Below are 23,795 nucleotides of genomic sequence, written 5' to 3' on the forward strand. Positions count from 1 at the left end.
TGTAACCCAGCAAGCTGCAAGGTTTTGGTTCAGCTGCCAAATGCCTGCTTTTCATGGGAAAGGTTTGTGCAGAGCATAGCTGGGAGCCCTCCTAGGCAGGGGCTGTCCAGGACAGCCAGCAGCTGGGCTGTGGCCCTTCAGACCTTATTCTACTTCAATAATATTTCTTTAAAGCTTATAAGATTGTTAAAGAAAAAGGCATGCCTTCAGTAAAATGGGATTTGCTTTAAGACTGGACATAGAAAAGAAAAGATCAATGCAAACCCATAAGTGCCCCCAGGCAGGAGCTGGTGGCACCTCCTCATCACTCCCATCAAAAATTGCATCTGGTCCTTTTTATCCTGTACCATCACATCCCAAAATGCCATCCAACATCCACATCACACTTCCAGCTGTCCCACTGGGCAAGGACCCTCCTTTTCTGCCAAGGAAAGGGCAAACCAAAGACAGAATGCAGCTTGCACCGGGATGTTTAGTTGTGTTATGAGCTTTTATTTAAAAAGCACATTTATACAGCAATAATTTCGCAGATACAAACTTCAATTTTGTATTCTACAAAAGTCTTTGAATATTCTTCTCTTTACAAAATGGAACATTACAAAAATACAGACAATTTAATATGTTTTTTTATACAAATGTCTCTAATTGTAGTTATTTTCATTAAAATATTACTACCACAGAACTACAATATTTTAGTCGACTATAAAAAAATTAATTCAATGCTTTTTTAAGCAGCAAAATGTAAATAACACAGGTCAGGACACAGTTTATAGTCATAGTGGATATATCTAAAATTGTTTCAGAAATAATATTTTACATAGTTAATTTTTAAGGTTTTATACATTATTTATATAATATTTATAATATAAAAAAAAAAAAAAATCATAGCTTGCTATAAGTTGAAATGATAGGACGGATTCTGTGAGAAGGATGTGCAAATGGCCGTTCTGCGTGTTCTGCGGGATCCCTTTGCAAATGCGCTTCGTGGAAGGGCTGCAAACCAAGCGCCTGTGGCTTCTGGGCAAAAGAAAAATTCATCATCACACCCTAGAGAGGCACAGCTGGTTTCCCACCGGAGTGACCCAGCGGAGCACAGGACCTGGTACTGCCATGGCGCACCCCGGGGTGCCCCAGGGAGGAGGAGGAGGAGGAGGAGGAGGAGGAGAGGAGGGGATGCACAAACCGACTGACACCCAGGCCAGGACGTGCCGCCCAGCAGCCCGTCCCAAAACTGCAGAATAAAAGTTTCCCCGGGACTCAGCCCCGGGGTCGTAGTGCGAACGAGTTTTCGGCAGAGCCGCCGCTCCCCTGGCGCAAACCGCCGGCTCCCGCGGGCGGGCGCACACAAAACCTGCTGGGATTTATTTTTGTGGGGGGGAAAAAGGGGATGGCTGGGAAGTGGAGGATGCTCTTTTCACTGAGGGGGGCTCGGGTGGGGTGAGCCCTCGGCAGGGAGCGGGCGGGGAGGAAGAAATGTGGCTTCTCTGCACGGAGGAAGGAGCTCTCCGGCCTCACTGCGCGTCTCGGGGCCGCTCGTTAAAGGCGTGTAGTGTGAGCAGAGAGAACAGAGACCCTTCGGAGATCTTGGACTGGGCAAGCTTCTTCTAAATTTAGTCACAGTATGGAAGAGAGGAGGCAAAAATAAACTAGGACCAAAAAGAGAAAAAAACAACTCTTACAAACCAACCCCAGATCTTGACTCAGTGCTGTTGTCATACATAGTGCTATACAATTTTGTCGTGAGTTGGTTTTTTTTTTTCTTGCAGGCATTGGAAATCTTCGTAATCAGAAAAAAAATCTAGGATGGCCAGCTTTCCAAAAACCCTTTAGTGTTCATTGAGCTAGGAACAATTTGGCGTTCACTACAACATGAACACTCAAACCAATTGCACATCCAGAACTCCGGCACCTCTCTTTGTTTCTTCGGCTTTTTGTGTTGTGTGGGGTTTATTTTTTCCTTTCTCATTGTTGCCTTTGCCTTAGTTGACCACCACCACCCCTTTCATCCAAATGTCGTAAGTTGAAAAGACCACAGAGTAAGACTTTACTGGTTGGGCAAGAAAGTCTCTCCCTACATTCTACTGTCTGATGAGATTTGAGAGCAGCAGGTAGTTGCTGTCAGCAGTCACTTTTTTTCCGCAAAAAAAAAAAAAAAAAAAAGAGTTTAAGATACGACGCCCATCTGATTCCTCGGAGTTCTACACCATGTTGTGATGGTTATTCCTCTCAATGATGTCCACAGGTGAAAGGATCTCCTTCCGGATGGGAGGTGGAGGCAGGCAAGTCTTTGTCTTGGGCTTGAAGAGATCTGAGACGTAAAACACCTGTAGGAATGAGTGGAAAAGGCAAACTTAGCCACAGTGGGAGATGCTTTGCTCGAGAAGTTGGTTTACAGAATATATATACACATCTTTAAGCTGCAAAAATAGCACTTTCTGAATGCCTGCCTGTAACAGCTGTGAAATCCCAAGCACCTGCTACCACCTTTCTGTACAGCAGAGAAAAAGGCTTAGACCTCACAAAACTGTAAAACCATGAGAGGGCAACTTAATTTCTCACTGCGTAATCACCGAGTGCAACACCCAGACCTCTGCTGAACTGGTTGAAAAGCCAGGAAACAGATCCACAGCCTGCACTCTCATAAAATAACAAAGGTCTCCAAAGGGCTGGCCTGACTCATCCTGAGTGGTTTCAGGGATGGAGTTGGTGTGAAACAATTCATTCAGCCAGACATCAGGTAAGCAACTAAAAGCTTTCAAGTCAAAGCTGTGTTAAAAGCTATCAGCAGTGAGTCAATGGTGAGCGATGCTCCTCACGCCACACCAAGGCACCAGGACAGAGCTGGGGTCTGGTGGAAGCCAAAGGCTAAGGAGAGGAGGAGCTATTCCTGACTCCTTCTTCCTAAATATCCCGTGATGTAACCCCTCTCCCGGATGTGAAAAAGCCAGTGCCTGGCAATTTCGGAAGGTAGCAACACAATAAGAAACAAAGTGCTGGGAGGAAACTTCCACATCCTCCTTTGGCAGCGGCAGCACGAAGCTTATCAGCCTTCCAGGACCAGGGCACTTTCACCCTTGCCAAACCTCAGCCCTGTGCCAGAAGGGAAAAGAGTCAGACAGCACAGATCCTCTGGATGGAGCAAGAAGTGGCAAGGATTCATCATTTTGTCACCTGGTGCCACAGCCCCAAACTTCCATCCTGCCACCTACTGCCTCTGCCAGCCCAAATGTGACAGTTCATCTCAGAAATCCTTAAACCCCCAATAATCTGGACTAAAGCCATGCTGAAATCCCAGGATGAGCAGCACATGGCTGTACTAATCAGCACTACATTTGTTTTTTCTCCCACACTACTCAAACACAACACTTAAGCACCCAGATAAATCAGGGGTGAAAAATAATTCCAAGGTGCCAAAAGAAATAATATTAGATTACAACTTCCAGGCTGGGTAATGCAGGGAGAAAGCAAAGGTTTGGCCTACCTGCATCTCCACATTTTCTAACTACCCAGAATCTTGTGCAGCAGGTCAGGTTGTCCTTGGAAATAACTTTTGCAAGCCCCTATCAGCAGAGCAGATAAGGCTCAAGCTGGACAGACAGCAAAGCTGCTGTAAGCAGCAATTTACTCCTACAACTGCAGCCAAGGATGAAGGAAGCTGAGCTGGTGTTGCTTTGTGGAAAAGCAGAGGAGGAGCTGGCGTACAAAGCAGTTCTTTTCTTGATGCATGTGCTGGTGTCTGGCTGTTTGGTTGTATAACAGAGCTGATAAAGTTGTTTACAGGGCATCCAAATGGCAGCATTTGTATGTTTGGGTAAATAACAGCATCCAGCTGATGATCCCGAGGATCACAAGCTGGAGTCTGGCCCCTTGCTGCAGCATCCCAGTGTAAGACCTCATTGAACTGCTTTGGCACTGGTTTTCTTCTGGGTTGTTAATAGCTATAAACCCCCCATTTGTCTGGTTTGGTGCATTTCTGGTGCCATCTTGCTCATTTGTCCACCTCTGAGAGCTGGATCCAATCAAAAAGGTGTCCAACTTCTGCACCAAGATAGCCATGACAAATCAATTTATGGGAGGAGGTTGCTGAGTGCAAGAAGCATCTGGGGATTGCTTTGAGTCTGGTCCTTATTTTTAACAGGAATGAGTCATGGCAGAGTGTCATCCTGGATATTTTTACTTTTACTGTGCTGCTTTTCAGGGTTTCATTCAGAGACTGCTTAAGAGGTTTCATTTCTCTTTAAACTGTATTTCACTTTAACATGGCTGGAGGTTATATAAACATTTATAGGAATCATGAAACGTGATCTTTGGGGGTTAAAAGTGTGCTAAATCCTCCTAATGCTTGAACTGTTTAACACAAAAAAAGACTAATAAACGTGCTAAGTTTTTCACTTGGATTAGCTCCATTTCCTGTAGAAGGTGCTCTCCACCCATAAAGAAAACTTGATGGGAGAAGACTGAGAGCATTTTAAGCCAATATCTCACATTGCCACCTAACAATTCCTATTACTTTTCATCCTATTGAAGCAATTTTTAATCATACACAGAGAGAGGTTAAAACAACTCCTCTGAGCTAACCAGAGCAACACTGGGAGCATGTCCTTCTGACATCTCCCCTTTTCCCTCTCCCTCAGATGAGACATAAACCACACAAGGCACAGCAAGCTGCCTACAAGGCGCATAGAAACTATTTCTATTTGAGAAATCCTCGTCGTATTTCACCCTGGGTCCAAGCCTGAATGTTTCATCAGCTGGAAGTGCTTGACATTAATGCCTTCTGCTTGTTATTTCAGGCACTGAAAGACAAACGTGTCTGCTGCAGCACGACCTGGGTTTAAGCTCGGGCAGCCTTTCGGAGATGAAATCCACAATTGGTTTCTACTGAAAATTATGGCCTGATAACTGAGGTGTTTTTACAGCCCTTGGCTATCAGCAGGGTGGACCCTGAAGGCTTTGCTGGGGAAGGGGTGGCTGGGAGCACCCAGGGCTGGAGGTGATGAGTTTCCAGGTCTCTCCCTCTGTTTCAGAGCAGCCTGTGCAGGAGAGCTGGGAAAGAGCCCCCAGGACATAACAGGGATTTCAGCAGAAAGCTGCTAAACTGCTCCTTCAGTGCAAACTCCAGGGTGGTTTTGGGATGACTCTTCCTCTTGTCCCTTGCTGCCACCTCCCAAAACGTAGGAAAGTCTGCCAGGCCCTACCAGGCAAAGACTCCCACCAGGTTCTGGAGAGCAGCACGCTGCTGGTTCTCTGCAGGCCGATGGAATGGGACAAGGGCTGAGTTCTAACCCTGCCCTGAGTGCTAAGCTGAAGCCTGAGATGTTCCAGGTTACTGAGCCATTCCTGCAAAACGTTTGGACACAACCACCCCTTCCACCAGCGGGCTGGGAGAGCAGCTCAGGCTGCCCCAGGCTCACAGGCAAACCCGAGCCTGCCTGGGAAACTCCAGGCAGCTGCTTCCTATGACACAGGAAAGCAATCCCAGCCCTGCCACAGCCTCCCCTTCCCAGCACAGCTTCCAGCTGCCGGAGGGCTGGGAGGGGACAGCCAGGCCTGCTGCTCGTCCCAGCCAGGAAGCATCCGGACACCCATCCCAAGCATCCGGAGAGCTATTGTCCTTCTGGAACCATCCAGGGATGGACTGCCTGCACCCCACTCCCCTTCCACATGGCTCTTATCCCACTTCCCAGCATAAAGACACACTTCTCCTGCCTCCCCCTCGGGATCTGCCAGCCCTGCGTGGGACATGGGCACCGGGCAATGGCAAAATCCAACAGCTACTGCTCACAGAGTTAATAATACTCCATAAAAGCTTCCCAACAATGACATTTTTGTTTTGGCTTTGGAATATTATCAACGGGTGGGAAGTACATAAATAACCTATTTTCTCTCCCGGCAAAATTTAATATTGGTGAACTTAACTCCTTGTTCCCGAGGCTGATTTACTTTTAGAACAGTTTTAAAAAACCCCCAAAAAATCCATAAAAAGTGGTAAGCTGTAAAAATCTTGTTTTCAGGAGTTCACACAGACACAGAAACCACCACAGCCCCCTCTGTGTCTGTCTGAGACAGCTGCCTGACCTGGTGCCCCCCATCCTGCCAAATTAAAACATCTTTGTGTGTCACTTCGAGTCACAGGGCTGTGCAATCAGGTCACCCTTTGGAGAGCAAGTGGCACGAGAACCAGCCCAGCAGCTGAAGTGGGCACAGCTTTTGTTGGCCGCTTTCTCACGAGCCCTTTTGCTCTGTGGAAATCCATCAGGCATCAGACAGCCTCTCCTCATCAGGATAACATGAGTTTTTGGATGGAGTGTGTGTGGAAGAGCCATAATCCCAAGCACCCCAGAATCTCTGCTCAGCTCCTGGAGGAAAACCTTGCTAAGAAGCCTAACTGAGAACAGCTGGAGAAGCCAAAGCTTCTGATGGACAGGCAAATACTCCCCTGACTGAAGACCTTTCCATTGCCCCAAGCTGCCTGCACCAAGCCTTTGGAGCACAGTGCCTCTCAGCACATGCCTGGTGTGACAGGGGATCCCCTGAGCTGAACTGGCAGCTTGCAGAGGCTCTGCTATTCCCACAGCACTGCTCCTGCCCTGTTTCCCACACTCACCACGCAGTAAGCCACCAGGGCTCCCTGTGCAAAGCCTGCCAGCACGTCGGTGGGGTGGTGCTTGTGGTCCGACACGCGGGACAGCCCGGTGTAAAACGCCATCATGATGAGGGTGAACTGCAGCAGGGGACGCAGCAGGCGGGCTCCCTTCCACGTGAATCTGGCCTGCAGATAGAACTGTGCCAAGAGAGGGAAGCAAACAAACAAACAAACAAAAAAAGGTTGCGTTAATTTGCGTGAATTTGCCCGAAACGCAGCAGCAACTGCTCTGAGGGGGTGGCTGTGGGGCATCCACGGCCCTGTGGCTAAAAGGAAGGATGCTCATGGCAGCCATGTGGCCTCTGGAGGGATTTTTAACCCACGGAGGGGATGAGGACAGAGGTGGATGGGCACAGCCCTTCCTCAGTGAGCCAGGACCAGGGGATTGGGACCCCTGCACCCCATCTCTGCTTCAGCCTCCACACAACACCATCCGAGTACAGAAATCCCTCCCCGGCATTATTAATGCAACACAAGGTCCCAAATCTGGGATATTTAGGACTCATACCATCTCTCAGAGGAAAAGAAAGTCAATGCAGAATGCTAAACCTTCAGAACCACCCTGAAAACTCCCAGACACGGCCACAAACACCACCAATGTGCACAATGCCACCCTCCAACACCCCCATCACATTTCCCAGCCCGAGCCGCGGGGTTTTCGGGGAAACAGAGAGCAGCTGCCCCACTCCATGGCCTGGGAATTCCCTCCCTGGGTGGGAATGACAAGCAAAGCCCCGGCTCAGCCCCAAAAAGACGACGTTGGGGTGATGTCAAGCAGACATTGTAGGCCTGCCGTGACTATCTCGGGCCCGTTTCCGCTCCGGCTGTGGGCACGGCCGGTTCCTGTGGGAACCGGGAAGCTGGGCGGGAAGAGAGGGCAGGAAAACAGCAGCTCCTGCCGGGGATGAGCGCAGGGAGGAAGGCTGTGGGAAGGGAGGAGCAGCCTCCAGGCTTGGGGAGCAGTGAGGCACAAAGGGTGTGAAAATGAGAGGCGAGAGCTGCTCAGCTCCTGCAGCCCAGCCCCGCAGCTCTGCTCTGCCTGCTCCTAAATGAAGGGTCTGGGGTCAGACCCAGCGTCCTTCAAGGGGCTCTGCTACATCAGAGGGGTTTATTCCCCCATTTATGATCCCTTTTACACCCCCAGAGCAGCTTGCACTGCCTCGATATGAAAGGGAATGAGGCTCTCACTGGGCTCCCTGAAACCACAAATAACTTAATGACAACATAAAAGCATAAAATGACCTATGAAAGCAGAACTAATTGGGAAGCTGATAAGGGGGAAGCATCCATTTTGGCCAATTTAGTATGTTTGGCTGTTGCATGAACGCTGTATCTGCCCCTTTTTGGGAAGAACACACACTGGGCTCTTCAGAAGAAATGAAACATCACATCATCTGAATGGAGCAGATGCTCCAAATTATCCAGATTGTTGGCCAATTAACATGGAAGGGAGCAGCACCAGGACAGCTCGGTGCTGGCTAATGCACATGGTGATTCTGGGGAAAATATCTGCAAACCAGCCCGAGCCTGGGAACAGAGCCACAGCCCCACAGAGCACAACCCACACCCCACACCGTGGTCCCTTCCATCCCAAACCAGTCTAGGACTCTATTTTCATGTTCAAGAGCCTCAACTCAGCCCAGGTGACAGTGCAAAACTCAGGTTCCAGCGTGCTGCTGCCAGCAAAAAAAAAAGCTCCAAAAAAAGCATCACCCTCAGTTCTACCAAATCCCTTAAGAAGGAAACTTGCTGCTGGGTAATCTGACATTTGCCACTTTTGCATGGTCTGGACATCTCAAATCTTCCCACCCCACAAGCCTGGACTAAAAAAGTAATCTAGAGGTGAGAGTGCAAAGTATCAGTTAAAAATTAGCAATAAAAAGCAAACAGCAAGTTTGAAGGCACAATAAAATAGGCACTTCTGGGGCTGAAGGCTGAACTGTGTCCCTTAAGTGCAATCTTTAGCTCTGTAAAACGGGTAAAAAGCAGTGTGGGGTGTGCTGGGTGTCCCCAGCACACCCACACCTCTATATCTTGGAGGACAAAACCCCACCTGAACAGGTGCCCCTCAGACACTGAAGCATCCGTGTGAGGATCTCAGCTGAGCTTCTTTTACTGCCACAATAAAAGCCATGGAAAAATTGCTTTTTATTCCCCATTCATAAGGACAAAATAAGAGAGGATAACAGCACTCCTCATATTCCACAGGTATTTTATGAACATGCAGTGTTACAACAGCTGCTCTCAAACACCAGGATCCCCTAAATACTTTCAAGGTAAGACTTGGGGTGCTCCAGACTTTGCCCCTGCCCTCAGTATGAAAGTAAAACCCAGCTGATAAGGTCAAAAAGTGAAAGTAGAATTTGGAGGCTGAAAGGATCAGAATTTCCCTAAAGCAGGAATTAGTGCTATTACCAAGAAATGGGAAGTTCCTAGAAATTTATCTGAAAATCTGCTTATGAAGGTGGTTTGGGTTTTTTTTGTTGTTTTGTTTGGTTTTTTTTGTTGTTGTTGTTTTTTTTTCCTCCTGGGAGCAAATCTGAAATGCTGCCTGCTGCAGACTGACAGATTTGGATGGGAATGTGGAGCTGGAATGGAGCCCTTCCCGGGAGGGGGTGGAAGAGCAAGACCACAACCGGGGTTATTTCCACCACAGATCATCCCAGGGCAGTGAAAACCAGGAGCACCAACAGGAGCAAGGGTGGGTGAAATGGGATCCCACAGAGTGGGAGTTTTTTGGAGCTGCCATCCGCCGTCTCCTGGCAGAGGCTGAGTTACCACAGATGGCTCGAGGGACGTCACATCGCTCTTCCTGTGCCAGGGGACTTCCACAGCGCTGGTGGGGACAGCCCACAGCCACACACAGCCTCTGAGCAGTCCCAGCAGCAGCTGGCAGGCTCAGAGCATCACCTCCAGCCTCCCTGGGCTTTCTGCTCTCCAGAAATCCCGTCCCCTTCACACTCTCTGCACCACAGGGCTGGACTCCATCAACCGCATCCCTTGGTCACACCTAAAGCTTCCTTCTGGGAAACAGCTGGGCTTGCTCCTGGCTGGCTGGCCCCAAGTGACCTCCTTCTGCAGCCCCATCTGCAAGCAGAGTGGGACCCAAAGTGCCACAGGGCCAAAACCTCTCCAGCCCAAACTCTTCCCAGGGTAATGCCCAGCCCTGGCTGGACAAAGCCAGCTGGAGGCTGGGGAATGCAGAATTTGGGTTTTAGCACCAAGCTGGGCAGAAGGGAAGGAAAGGAGATGGGCAAAGACCTCTCAGCACATGCTGTTTGCCTCTTCCCTTTGCTGAGTGCCCAGCCCCCTCTCACCCCATCAAAAATATGCCCATCAGCTCAGCAGCTCAGTTCACAGCTCAGCCTTGGCCTCCAATGTAATTCCATTTTATTCTCTTCCTTAGGTCACCCCTAAACTCAACTCCAAGTCCACAACCACCACAGAGGTTCCTTCACAAGGGCACATCACTGCTCAGCTGTACCAGGGCACCTTCCCCACCCCTCAGCACGGAGCTGCAGGGAGAAGCCTCACACTCCCCCTGACACATCAACCCAGCACCATTCACATTTTCCATTTACATCTGCAGAACACACCACAACCCATTCTGAAGTCTTCTGCCTCACCCACTGACACATATTAAATGCACAAGGTTTGCTTGCATTTTACCCAGAATGGGCCAACGTTGCTGAGGGATATTAATTCGGCTTTTTGGATATTCAAATTTAGCTTTTCTGCACCCTTCGCGTGATTTCAGGCAATTTCCATGCTGCAAATAAATCAGCATTATGGTCTCACATGCTGAAGGGGAGTGGAAAGCATCCATTGCTCCCTGCAAAGACCCCCACATCCACAGAAACAAAACAAAGAGGTGTGGGTCAGCTCCAGGGGGCTGCATGGAATAAGCTGTTCCATACCCCCTCTTTCCTCAGCCTGCTATAAATACATATTACAGCTCACTCAGCCAAGGAGTAACAAAGCAAGGAAAATTAGGACAAAGAGGATTACCCAAGAGTTATTTCCCCTTTTAAATTTTTTTATACAAAGGCCTGATGTTAATTGAGTATTCCTGGTGACAAGAAGGCTGCGAGAAACTTAGCCCTGAAGAGCTAAATCCCAGGGGATTTTACTGCATTGCAAGTGCTTTTCCCTGAGACTTTTCCCTCAAAGCCCTCCAGGGCTTGGCATCTCTCAGTGTTTTCCTGCTAGGAGCCCATGGATAGCACAGGGCTGTGCTGCAGTGCCAGGAAATGGGGGAGCAGTGGTCACTTGTCCAGTGTTCACCAAATATCTGCACAAATGCAGCCCCACGCTGCAGGCAAAGCCCTGAGGGACGCGTGGGAATCCATGGATCTTTTAATAGACTGACTGGAATCTTCTGGCACCCCTCTCCACCAGGTGAAGCAAACTCGAAAACATTTTAATTCAGAATGGGCTCCGAGAGTGAAGCCAGGGAACGCCAGGAAAGACGGGAAGTGACTTATCCTTAAAATATGAAGTATTGTTCAATCAGGAACATGCTCGGGACACGGCTGATCTGCCAGGCCTCTGCAGGACACACTCAGCCCCATGGATACCCCAACTCTGCAGCAGCTCCTGGCACACTCCTGGTATCCAAAGTGTGGGCAGCAACCTGCCCTCACTTCCCAGGAACAGGGGAGCACCTGCCTTATCTTGATTGAGATGATTCCCGGATTAAATCCACCAAACACACCTCCTGTAGGCACTGGCATGGTGGATGCCACACTTCCTACCAGGCTTTCAAAACCCCAACTCATTCCTTGAGGTGAGCAAGACAGCAGAGTTTATCTTGCCTCAAATAAAATCCCTCTGGCTTACTATAATCTCTTTTTTCTTGTGATTATTTTTTGATATTGTCAGCCTCTCCAATGTGTCAGATTTCCTTCCTCTCTTTTGCTGTGAGATTTCTCTGTCAGGCTCTGGCAGTGACCAGGGAGCTGGAGTGATGGAGAGCAGGGTGCTGCTAGACCAGCTGGAATCACAGAATCATTTAGGTGGAAGAGGGCCTTAAAATTGTTGCCTCACCTGTCTTGTCTCAAGTTGCCTTTTCCTTCGATTTGTCACCAAATACTTGATGTAATTTTTCCTGACTTCTTGAAGCACAAGGCAACTGGACAGCTGGCCAGACAGAGTCTGCTACCAGCCACATCACAGCTTTAGGACAAGGTAAAAATTAAAAATAAAATAATTTTAAAGGGATTTCCCCCTCTACAGAGAGGGGTAAGTGGAGCAGCCTGTTGTCCTGGGTCAGGGGGTGTGGGGCAAAGTCTGGGGAGTGCTGACAGCTCAAGTGCTCCCATGTGGGGACAGGGAAGGGCAGCAAAGAGAGACCAGAGGCATCTGAAGCATCACACACGAGCTAAACACCGCTTCTGAAGCCTGCTGCAGAGTTAAAAACAACATCAGGCAGCAGGCATTGGTGCAAAACAAAAATGGAAAATGAGCCATGCAGGTTTTCTGTGCATCCTGTGGGAACCTGGAACGCACTCTGCAGTTTTGGGGTCTCTGCCATCAGTCCCCCAAGCTCTGTATTCCCATTTGTTTCTCACCTGCTCCAAAAGTGCTGGATTTTCAGAAAAACACATGAAAAAATAAAGTTTGTCCAGCAACCTGCAGAAAATAGGTGAAGCCCTGGTAGAAGAGCCATCACGATCTTAACAGGGACTGGCACTCCTTGCTGTTCCCAGATGCTGGGCTGGAAAATATCTCAGGGCTGACTTATCTGAGCGCCCACAGACCTTCCCAGAAATAAATGACAGAAATAAATGTGAGTGATGTCTTCCAAACTCAGCTCACAAAGTTTTACGATGGGCTGAGCCTCCTGTGAAGCATCACCGAGGCAGCTCTTTATTGTGATACAGCTGGGAGGAAGCAGCCAAAACGTTCACTGAAGAAATTCAAAAGTTTTCCAAGAACAGAATAAGAAGGAAAACAAAGAAGGAATTTAATATGCAGCCCACAACTGCCTGGAAAGCTCAGTGATTCAGTTCGAGGAGTTGCTCACAGGGAGGGGGATCCAAGGCTGAAAAGGCAGGAGGGAGCAGTGGTCACTTATCTTTCCAGAGGGTGAGGGATGGGGGGAGCACTGCTCACAGATAAAAGCTCATGTTTCATGTTTTTATCAGTGCAGCTCTGTTCCTCTGCTTGCAAGTCCCAGATTAGCAGGGATGGAGGAGGAGGAGCACAAATCTTAAAAGCAACACGAAACTTGATTTTTCAATGAAATAAGTAACTTATAAAAAAGGAGAACCAGACACAAATCCCTGTGAACCCCCTCAGAAGGGCGTGTGTGTGTGTCCAGCCCCTGTGGGCAGTGCTGTCTCCCGCAGTTCTGCAGGAAGCACCTTGGCAGCCACCCCGGCCCCAGCCCCAGAGCAGGAAGGGCAGAGCCATTTCTCACTGACAAAGGAAAACAAGTCCCAGCTCTCCCCTCCGGAACCAGGCAGGCAGAGGCTGCTCCACCTGCTCCTCTGGCACATTTCGGAACCAGGCATCACCTCCTGACACGGCAGCGCATCCTCCCCCTCCATCCATGAAAGGTTTTGGCTCACCCCAAGCTCTCCACAGTGGAAACCACAACGTGGGGCCAACAGAATTGCACAGGTCGTCCACAAATTTAGTAGGATTTGGATTTAGCTGCCACCTTGGCCACATCCCAAAGCTGCACACACAGCTCAGCTATCATCCCAGGAGTCTCTATCCTAAATAACACCACAGCTGAGGCTGGATCTTCCCACCAACAGCTCAGACTTTTTTTAAATTCAACCAACTTTCCATGTCCAACACTCATCCTCCCATTATTCTGTGGAATGTGGGACAGGGGGACAGGGGATCAGCCAGCTCAGGGAGTCACTTACCACCAAGTACAGCATGGTGTATAGGGAGAAGGACGCGTGCCCAGAGAAGAAGGATTTCCTGCAAAACAAAGCAGGTGCTCAGAAGCAGCCAGTATAATCCTCAATATTAGAATTCTCCCTGCAATGTGGTGAGCTGCCTGTGGCATCTGAGGGTGCCAGAGCACAGGGACTCTCAACCCCCAGTTCTTTGGGTTATAAAACCCCTGTTATCCGCCCTGCTTGCTGCTGAGGCAGAAAGCAAACGGATGGACAGGATGCTCGCATTGTTTGTCCCTTCCTGGCCTACTCATGGGACAGCAGTTATTTCCAGGATAACCCAATAACTCATCATCTCGCCTCAAATAACCGGGAAACCCGAAAGAAACGAGAAGAGAGCAACTTCTCCAGCTGCTTGATTGCAGCATGAGGAATGTGCCCTTGGAAAAGTCAAAATTTGGCGTCTGGTGGATGTGTCAGAGCTCCAAGGGGAGGCTCTGGCAGCCCTGGCTGTGTGGTGGAGCCTTTCCTGAGGAGAAGCTCTGCTGTGACACACGGGACAGCTCGGGCTGCTCACCATGAGCTCAGCTCTGGGGGTGAATTCCCACACAGAGCGGCAGCTCAGGGAAACAATAGTGTAGGAGGAAAGAGAAAGGAAAAGAAATATTATTCAGCTGAGTGCCACACTTCCCAAGGGAAACTGCTGCTCACTGGAAAATGGATTTTTGGGCCTTCGCAGAAAAAGCAGCATTTCATAGGATTCTAGAATGGTTTGTGCTGCAAGGGACATCAAAGACCAACTCATTCCACCCTCCTGCTATGGGTAGGGACAGCTTTCACTAGACCAGGTTGTTTAGATCCCCATCTAAGATGGACTTGAACACTTCCAGGAATGGGGCATCCACAGCTTCTCTGGGCAATCTATTCCAGTGCCTCCCCACCTTCACAGGGAAGAATTTCACCCTAATATCCAAACTAACCCCACTCTCAGTTTTAGATTCAAACCCTCTACTGCTGACAGAGAAACCCGAGACACATTTAGTGGCAGCAGCCCTTGGCTTTGGTGCTCCAGGCTCTCACCTGGCTTCCTGCACCCTGCTGTCACTTCCCCTGCAGGTGTAGTTCTGGATGTAAACTCCCTTGGCGCAGTTGATGGTGGAGAAATCCAAGTCACAAACCGCCAGGAAATGCGGCCGCAAGCGCCCGACGGACACTTTGGCAATGTCTGTGAAGGACTGGCTGATGGCACAGCCGAAAACAAAGCAGCCCACTTGCTTGTAGAGAGCCGCCACGTAGGGGTTCTGGATGAAGGAGCGGGATTTCTCCTTCAGGTAGTGGATGCGGTAGAGCTCTCCCGTTATAATCTGCGAGGGAAGCACAACAGAGAGGTCAGGGAGCAGGGAAATCGCTGAGCAAAAGCAGGGGGTGGCTGTGAACACAGGGCTGCGGGATCCCAAAGCAGGAATCTGCTCCTGCCATGGCCCAGGGTCTCTCCATCCTCCCCCTCTTCCCTCCCAGTGCTCAGGATGTTTATGGAAAAGGCCAATAAACAAAACAAAAAAGGGTAGGTTTTTTGGGTTAGCACGTTGGCCTATCTCTACAAAAGTGAAATAACACCCTGGCATAGTGGGAAAAGAAAATTGACATAAAGATAAAGAATTAGTGTGTGCTGGGAAGGAGAGGCCAGACACACTACCCCTCTTATCAAACTGATTTTGGAGGAAAAGAAACCCACAGCCTGCTTATCTTCCTCCCTCAAAATCATTTACACAACAATGGAAGAAACAGAAAGCCCCAAATTTTTCAGATTCTGGCCTAAAACTTTCTGCCAGCAGACCCAATTCAGACCTCTCAAGGCCTCCAAAAGGTCCAGCTATTTTGGGGCATTTCAAGGGGTCTTGCCATCATCACATGGCAGCAGATTGTGTTTTTCTTGTGTCAGGGGTGCTGAGGTTTGACAATATCACCATAAATCACTGTCAGGGAGCAGAGGATCCAACTTCCCACACTCATGACTCTTAAAAGGCAGGTTAATGAAAATCAGGCTGTGAAATGAAGCCCAAAATCTCACCTCTCCCAAAGAGCCAAAGGTTTAAATCGTTCTCCGTCACGCTACACATCTAAATTTTAAGCTCCAGATTTACAGCTTTAGGATTTCATTCATTACTCCAAATGTTTTTTATACCTGAGTAATAAATTGAGGCAGAGGTTTTGGGAGGTTTTTTTGTTGTGGTTTTTATTTTTTTGGATGCCCCCTTGTCCCTGCCTCTCTGTAGTCACGGGGACTTTGATATGTCAGGAAAAATGCCTTCATGTTAATCCCTTTCTGGAGCAGCCAGCAATATTCCTCCTGGCGTGGCAGCCTGCCAGCCATAAGCAGGAGACGAGGCTCCCCTGCCTACCTTTTTTAAAAGCTTGGCACAACCTTTGGAAACTAATAAACTGGAAAAGCATGGCAATTAGGCTAAGAAGAGTGAAGCTGTATCATTGTTTGAACTCACTCGTACCAGGGCTTGAAAAAACAAAGGTTGACCTAAGGCAGCTGAAATTGCAGCTAAGCAGGCTTTATCAAAGAGAGATACAACTGTAATAACAGAGAATAAATACCAAGCTAGAGCAGCTACCATGCACAGAAATTCTTTGAGTGGCTGCACCACCATTTGGGGTTTGCACGTCACAGCTGAGATTTCCTCTTGGAAATCTGGTAGTGACCAAGGCTTGTTTAGGGAGCTGCATCATTTTAGTCTTCACAGTCTCCAAAGACCACAGTTTATCTCCATTTTGAACCTCTTTCCAGCACAAGCTGCCAGCCAGGAAATCCACTGGCGTGAGGCCTGCAGAGGGAGGATGGACACCGAGGCTCCTGCACAAGGGCAGGTCCCCTCCCAAAAGCCCAAATTCACAAGAAAGGGAGCTCTGAGGCTCTCGTGGCTTTCACAAAGGGAAGACCAGACAAATTAAGGATGATATCTGATACTGGGAGATGTGCCATTACTGCAAACTCACAAAAAGATCCATGCAAACCTGAGGCTCTTGGCCTGGGGAAAGGCATGTGACCATTTTAAACAGGGACCAACAAAAGTCTGGGGAATTAATATTTTTCTCTCACTGTTGGTGGTCTGGGTAATTGCACACATGTAGCAGATTGTAAATTGGAGCCTTCATTCCCTCACTGAAATGCTGCTGGGTACCCAGGAACCCTCCCCAGTTAGTGAAAGCCATGGATCAACTTAATGAGAAGATAAAAATTGGGTAAACTTGGCTTTTTGGCAGTGCTGTCCCAGATAAAGCAGGACGGTGAAAAACTAATGCAGCACAGATGTGCACAGACTGGAAGGACACCCTGAAAAGAAAACAAGTTTTAAAGATATCAAGATCTTCTCCTGCCTTGCACTCCTGGCGAGCCATCCACACGGGACATCTGCCATTCCCAGGTGATGGGCACAATTCCCTGGCACACATACTTAAAAAAGTTGTTCAGTAGAGAGAAGCCAACATCAGACTTTTCTGTCTGTGAATGCTTTCTGCAGACTTTCAGTTGTCAAGTCCATTTTATTGTTATTATAAGGTATCACCAGCAATCCACTAGCCTGCCATTAGAGCTTTTCTAGCCACTTGCTTTTGGTGCAACATTCTCTGTGCTAATCACATTGCAGTGTATCACCTTCAGCTGTAAACCAGCCAGCTAATCCAGGTGTGTAACTTAGATCACCTAGCAAATTAATTTTATTAGGAATTTTTCATAGCCCTCCAAGACCTGTCAGGTGTGGGGACACGGTGCCACAGCAGTGGGTAGCCCTACAAGGCTCAGGAAGAGGAGTGTCACCTTCCCCTGGCCATCCAAGGGACCACCAGCATCACATCAATCAGGGCAGTCAGGAGAGAGGTGAGAATGCACAGCCCAGGGGCACGAGCCTCTCCAATGTCATCTGCATGGAAATTTGACTGAAGCCAGTAAATGCACAGGTATTCAAACCAAATGCATATCCTCTCCCATCCTGATAGAAGCAAAGGTCTCACCTCTGCTGTTTACTTAGCAAACTCCCTGGGTGTCCTCAAGCCACTTAAAACATGACCTGGACCTTTTTACCCCAGGCTAGACTGCCTGTGACACCACATAAAGCAAGGGTGTGAAATTTTGGCTGCTCCATCCCAAAAGCCATCCCTGGAAGTCCTCATAACCACTGCCCTGCCTTCCAAAGGCAAAAGATGTGAGCAAAAGGAGAGGAGTCAGTGCTTTGTGGATTTGGAAGGAATTCCTATTATGCTACAGTAATGCTGGTATCTGGGTTACATCTGAAAAAGGAGGTCAGGCTGACTTGAATTTTCCATGCAGACTGCCATAGCAAAGAAATCTGTTGCTTCAGTTCCTTGTTAGCCATTTGTGTCACTCAACAGCAAATAACTGAGCTTTTGAATTTACCTTATTAAGTTACATTTGTTGTGGGCACAGTGAAACCAGGGCAGAAACATCCAATTCTTTGGGGATTTTCTTTCTCTTTTAATTGACCTGCTATTTCGTGGTAGAGAGTTGATGGATCACACAGGCAGCTGATTATGTTTCCAGTTTCTGTTCCAACTCCTGTATTTGCCACTGCCTCATTAGGGATCAGAAGCACACTCTGCTTGGAGCTGGCATGCCGATAGCTCCGGCAGTAATGCGAAAATGAGAGGCTTTTTCATTTCATTTTTATGGCTTTTCCACATTCAGGGGTCATTCACCTGCAGGGTGAAATTCTGCTGCATTTATAGAACTGGGGGCCTGGCACCTTTTGGGTTTGTGTTGGGGAGGGAGGGGGCAGAGGGACAGGGCAATTTTGGGGACCTGCTTTGCTGAGTGTGTGTATGTGGTCAGGGAATGATGGAGAGATGAGGAAATGATGGAGACATTCACACACAAAGCAGCAAGGCTGAGGATGGGTTGTTACCAAAGCAGGCACTGTGCCATCCTAAAATCTCTGCTGCCCATGACATTCCATCTGTGAGGAAAGGCGAAAGGGGAACAAGTGCTCCTGACCTCTCCATCTCCAGCCCTCCCAGCTGAAGGAGCAAGAGGAAGGTGGCACCTCTGGGAAAGCACCTGAGCTGTTCTGGCAGCAGGTGAGAAGGAAAATGTAGGTACTTTTCACAGGGGAATTTCATCTTAGCTGGAAGTGTTTAAGCAACAACCAGGAGACAGCTCTTTTCTCCTGCCCCAGACCAGGCACACGTGGGCATCAGGAGGCTCAGCTCATGGGCTGAGTTCAGCTCTTTGGCTGACAAATAAAGCTCTTGCCATGCAATCATATCCTATCACAGCTCTAGAAAAACTGGCAGAAGGAAAAGGAAGAGGCGTTGGGAAGGCGGGACATTAACTACATTTTACAGCGAGGACTCTGGGAATGCGCTCCCCATGGAAGGTTTTAATTGTCTTTTACAAATGGCTGTAATATGCCATCTCTTAAAAACCTAATACTAACCTGTTAAATTTTCCAGGCACTGGTTAGCTGAAAAGATGTATCCTTTCTTTGTTTTTTAAAGCTTATAAAATAGGCAAATACCACGAGTTATTTGAATAGGGACAAACCATGCCAAGTCTTTACTGACACTCAAGTGTTTTTGCCTCCACTCTGAACTCCTACTGGAGGGTGAATAAGTTCTTGTGAAGCACACAGACTTGCCCAAACAGCTTTGGGCCTGTTTACAAGCTTCAAGAGCAATCTCATTCCTCTCATTACAAGCTTTCATTTGTAAATGTTTGCAACTCCAGGCTTACAAAAGTCAAACAATCAGCAGAGGAGATGTGCACTGGGTAGATATCGGCATTAGCAGGACAAAGAGCTGCCAATAAAACCCCTGGGGGAGACACAGGAGGTTCTGGAGGTGGGACTTACCGCCAGGATGGCGATGAGGATGCCCGCAGCACACAGCACCGCGTCGTTGATGGTTTCCACGTTCTTCTGCGGGTACCTGATGCTGTCGTCGTCGCAGTAGAAGCCCCTCTGGTAGGGTTGGATTGTGCTTGTCTCGATGATGAGGAAGGGCAACCCGGCTACAAGGAAGGGGAGACAACAACCAAAGCCATCAGCAATACAGGCAAAACCAAGCAGCTAGCAAAAAAAAAACCCACCAAGCCAAAATTCAACTAGAAAGCCTCCTGCAAACCACCCATCACCATTCCTGGTGCTTTTCTTTCCATATCGCTATCTTTCCAAAGGGAAAATAGTGATAGCATTGGGATTTGTTTTTCCAAGCTGGTCTTGCAGGGAAAAAGCATCTCCTCTGTTATGGTTATCAGATGTCTGCGCAGCCTGGTTCCAGTTAAGCCCTGTGCACTGCAAATATTAACTTACAGGAACAGACCCCTGGAGCAATCCCTCTGCAAAAGGCCATGAAAACCAATCTGGCACTTTTCTCCGGGGAGGGCCCGATGCTCTTCCGAGCGCACCGGGCAGAGCAGCCCAGAGCTGTGCAAACAAACACGGCAGGATCGAGTATCCGCAGGGCTCCTCTCCTACCTGGCCAGCCCAGCTACTCTCCATCCTCATCACTTCCCTGCCTTTGAAGCCTCACTCCTCACTCCTCTTTGTATTTGCAGGGTGTACTGACAGTTTTCTGCCAGTGTTCACACCTACTAATGCACCAACCATGTGCTTTGAGCAGCCAAGGGACACCCATCCAGAGCATCCCCAAAACTGATGAACTCCCATCTGAGCCTGTTCACCTTCAGTCACAATAAAGCCACGTGAAGTCTGGGTTTTAAATACTGTCTGTAAACCCTCTGTGCAGGATTCCTGTGTCTGTACAGCTTGGCTGGATATTTGCCCCAGGCAGGGAGCAGATCTGCTCAAGAATGTGGGTCAGGACACACAGTACGGAAGGGACACCCAGAAATTGTGACATGTCCGTAACTCTGTGGGTTTTGAAGTTTTTCAGACAAATACAGCACTGCCTCAAACCTACAAACACCTAGAAGGGTGTTTCCTGGCCACAATGTCACCTTGGGCAGGGCACCCTCCTTCCCTTTGCCTCAGTTTCCATCTTTGCTGTTAAGCCCATCATCGAGAGGAGCACTACATCCCCACAAAACCAAGCCCCAATTTCCCTGAAACCCATGTTCAGAGTAAATCACAAGCCACAAGGTACAGGAAACCCTCCTCCCACCTGCAGAGCGAAACCCAGGTAAGGGGAAAAACAAATGCACAGTGGTTCCAGCTGTCCTTGGGCCAAGACAACAGGTCTCACACCCAGATCCTACCCAAGGCATTAGGGAATACTTGTCGACCACTAACTTGCTTAAGTATCTGTGGGTTTGTTTACACAGCTAGCAGTCAAAGACATCAGAGGGTTTTTCCTTCTAAAATGAACAAAAATAATAAATAAAAAATGAAGCGCTCTTGGGTCTGACCCAAAGCTGTCCACAGTACATTTGTAACGAACATCATCTCCTAGATGTGATTAGCAAGGGCACCATCCATGTTTGTCCAGAAGTGTCATCAAAATAATGCTCCCCATGTTCTCCACATGAACCACTCTCTGGATTTCACTTTGCGCAATCCACTTTGGCTCCTTTTCCTATATGTTAATGGGTTTGCCTAAGCCAGGATTACTACAGAGTTTTGTTAGTCTTAAGAAAAAACTCCATCACCTCTGAGCAGGGACAACACACACTGAAGTAAAATTTCCAGGTACCCAATAATGGTCTAGGCCACTGCTCAGGACCCCTTTCAGATCCTCTCAAAAACTCTGGAAATGGGTCAGTTGCAAGTTCTGGGCCCTGAGCTGCTTGGCAAGGCGGGACAGTTTCCACCACATGTATGAACCAGCGAGGAACAGTTTCAGAACTGCCCGCCCAGCTCAGATTTGGTAAATAAATTCGGACATCTCTCGTGAATCCAGTCGATCTTCATTCCGCGATTTAACCGTTTTGATGCCCAGCCAGCTTGGCCCCAGAAGCCTGCCTCTGATGCCAGCAATCCTTTTTTAATGGGCCACTTAAAAAATCCTTAGGTTTCCAGATGAGGGATGGCAGGGGGAGAAGCGCTAAGGTCGCTGGGCGCGATCCGGTTTCGCGCGCGCCCGGAGCGGCGGCACGGGGTTGAACTCGGGGAGTAGACATGGTTACGTGGCTCATTGTTATTCCTCCAGTTCCTCTTGTTAATGGCTTTCACATGACAGGTCTGTAAAACACATGTTCCCACAGACAATAAAACACATCTGAAAGCTAAAACCGGCCCTAAAAAAAAAAAAATCCAACTAAAATAATAATAATAATAATAATAAAAAAGAGACAATAGTGTTCCTATATATTCTGTGAACCCAGGAATAATAAAGATTTGTTTCTCCTTCATTCATCGAGCAGCATGGGGTAGTATTTCTGTGTTTCAATTATATATGCACTTGCCACAGCTATAATAAGAGCATAAGTGACCTATATGGGACACATTTCCATAAAGCACATAGGCATAGTTTGGAAAATCCAATGGGTTTGTTTTCTCTCCTACAAACTTCTGGTTTAGTGGGATATTGCCAATCAAGTCTTGATATTTTTCCAGCAAAACACTAACCTCAGATTCCCTTTCTTTTTTTTTCCCTTCCCCTTTTTTTAACATGAGAAACATAAACACACTCCCTATAACTGAATGAATATTACTTAGAAGACATAACATGCCCTAGATTTTGAGAGCTGGGTGAGAGGCTGCTCTTTCACCCAAGGAATGGAAGACCCCAGCCCATGGCAAACAATAAATTGTGCTGAAGGTGGCTCTTCTTCCACGAGGTTATTTCTTGGAGGATGGGTTGTCTGAAAGACTAGGTCACCACCCACATTTTTTTTTGGCAAGGGGGTTCTAGCACGGAGAAAACTGTAGTGGTGGCAAAAGGCTGCCAGAGCATGGGCTTTGCAGAAAAAACACTACAGAGGGAAGTCTGGAAGAAGACAGAAAATTAAATGCAGAGAGAGATGCCTTTGGGATCCCTCAAACAAAACACCACAGAGACATTATTCACACTAGGAGATCCGCCCGAGGCAAAAGGATCCAGAAGTGGGGCTTACAGCCCACACACCTTGGAAATGGAAGGCAAGCAGAGTAGGGCTGTACTGTGAGGATGGAACATCTGGCCTCATCACCTCTCCTGCCCCAGTCTGCCTCTCTGAGTCAGCATTTTAACAGGGAATTCAGAGTGTGCATCCCTGGCTCCGGCGGTTTGGATCTACAGATTCAACAGCTGAACCCCATAAAGGTGTTAAGTCTTCAACCTCTGCCACTTCCCATCCCTACACACGGTACTAAACTGTTGAGGATACAAGAGGTTCATTTCAGGAACTGAAGTGAATGACAGATGTACGGGACAGGCAAAAAAATGACACTGATTTTGGGGATGTTCACTTTTCTCCAAAAATGGTACTATCTGGTCATTCTGTCTGTGGGTACAAGTCACCTACATGCACAGAATGACTGCAAAATATCTCTAGGAGATCTGCAGAAGGGCCTCACATCCTCCTTAATACTGCTATCTCCACACTGAGAAATGACACAGAAGCCTGTGGACCATGTCCTAGAGCATGGACACAACACTGGCACATCCAAAGGGACCTGTGCAAACAGAGAAGGGCTGCTATCCCCATCTCACAGGAAAGCAAAGCATAAAACAAAGGGATTTGCTTCTTCCCATGCAATAAAGGCAGGGAAACAGCACTGAAATTACCTTCTGACCTGCAACATCCTTCACAAGGTGAAGAAAAGTTTCTTTTCCTTGTACAACAGGGATGTTTTGCTTTAATAACAAGGGAACAAGGAAATCCCAACCACAAGCTTTTATCCAGCTATGCTGTAGGAGGTCAAACACAGCTCCAAACCATGAGCACAATCAAATTCTCTCAGGGACTGATCTTACCCCATCCAAAGGGGCTCAGCCCCGCTCCGAGCAGCACAGAGCAGGTGTGGACACTATGGAATTGTGTGAGGCACTGCGGGATGCTGTGGGGCTGGACACTGAAAAATGATGTTGCTTTTGTTGGGAGGAAGTCCAAGTGACTTGGTGACCTCTAACTGCTGGTGTCCTGTGCTAAGGTATTTCAGAGCAGGGCTTAAAGTTATTTGTCTTTCCATTCAACAAAGCCAATCGAGTTTGGAAATCTAGCACCAAGGAAAAAATATTCCTTTCTTTGGTCAGCACCTTTATTAAGAGGCAGTTAATGGGCAATAATCCTGGGAAGGCTGGCAGCTTGAAAACCAAAACCCCAGCACCAAGCCTAAACAAAACTCCCGTGTACTCTCTGACCAGCTTGAAATGTGCATAAAAATCAAAGGCGG

General features: G+C 48.1%; 1 protein-coding gene across 1 annotated transcript in view; it reads right to left on the reverse strand.

Moving 5' to 3' along the window:
• Window positions 1-471: 471 nt before the first annotated feature.
• PLPP3 (phospholipid phosphatase 3) overlaps window positions 472-23,795 on the reverse strand; it is a 44,746-nt gene continuing 21,422 nt past the window's right edge. The window contains exons 2-6 of the mRNA XM_058842406.1: window positions 19,374-19,531; window positions 14,581-14,864; window positions 13,525-13,582; window positions 6,608-6,784; window positions 472-2,324 (exon numbers count right to left, since the gene is read on the reverse strand). Of these exons, the coding sequence (XP_058698389.1) occupies window positions 2,199-2,324; window positions 6,608-6,784; window positions 13,525-13,582; window positions 14,581-14,864; window positions 19,374-19,531 (803 nt within the window). The 3' untranslated portion in view covers window positions 472-2,198. The remainder of the gene's footprint in view (window positions 2,325-6,607; window positions 6,785-13,524; window positions 13,583-14,580; window positions 14,865-19,373; window positions 19,532-23,795) is intronic.

This window comes from Poecile atricapillus, chromosome 7, assembly GCF_030490865.1.
Source record: "Poecile atricapillus isolate bPoeAtr1 chromosome 7, bPoeAtr1.hap1, whole genome shotgun sequence".
In the NCBI taxonomy this organism is placed as follows: Eukaryota; Metazoa; Chordata; class Aves; order Passeriformes; family Paridae; genus Poecile; species Poecile atricapillus.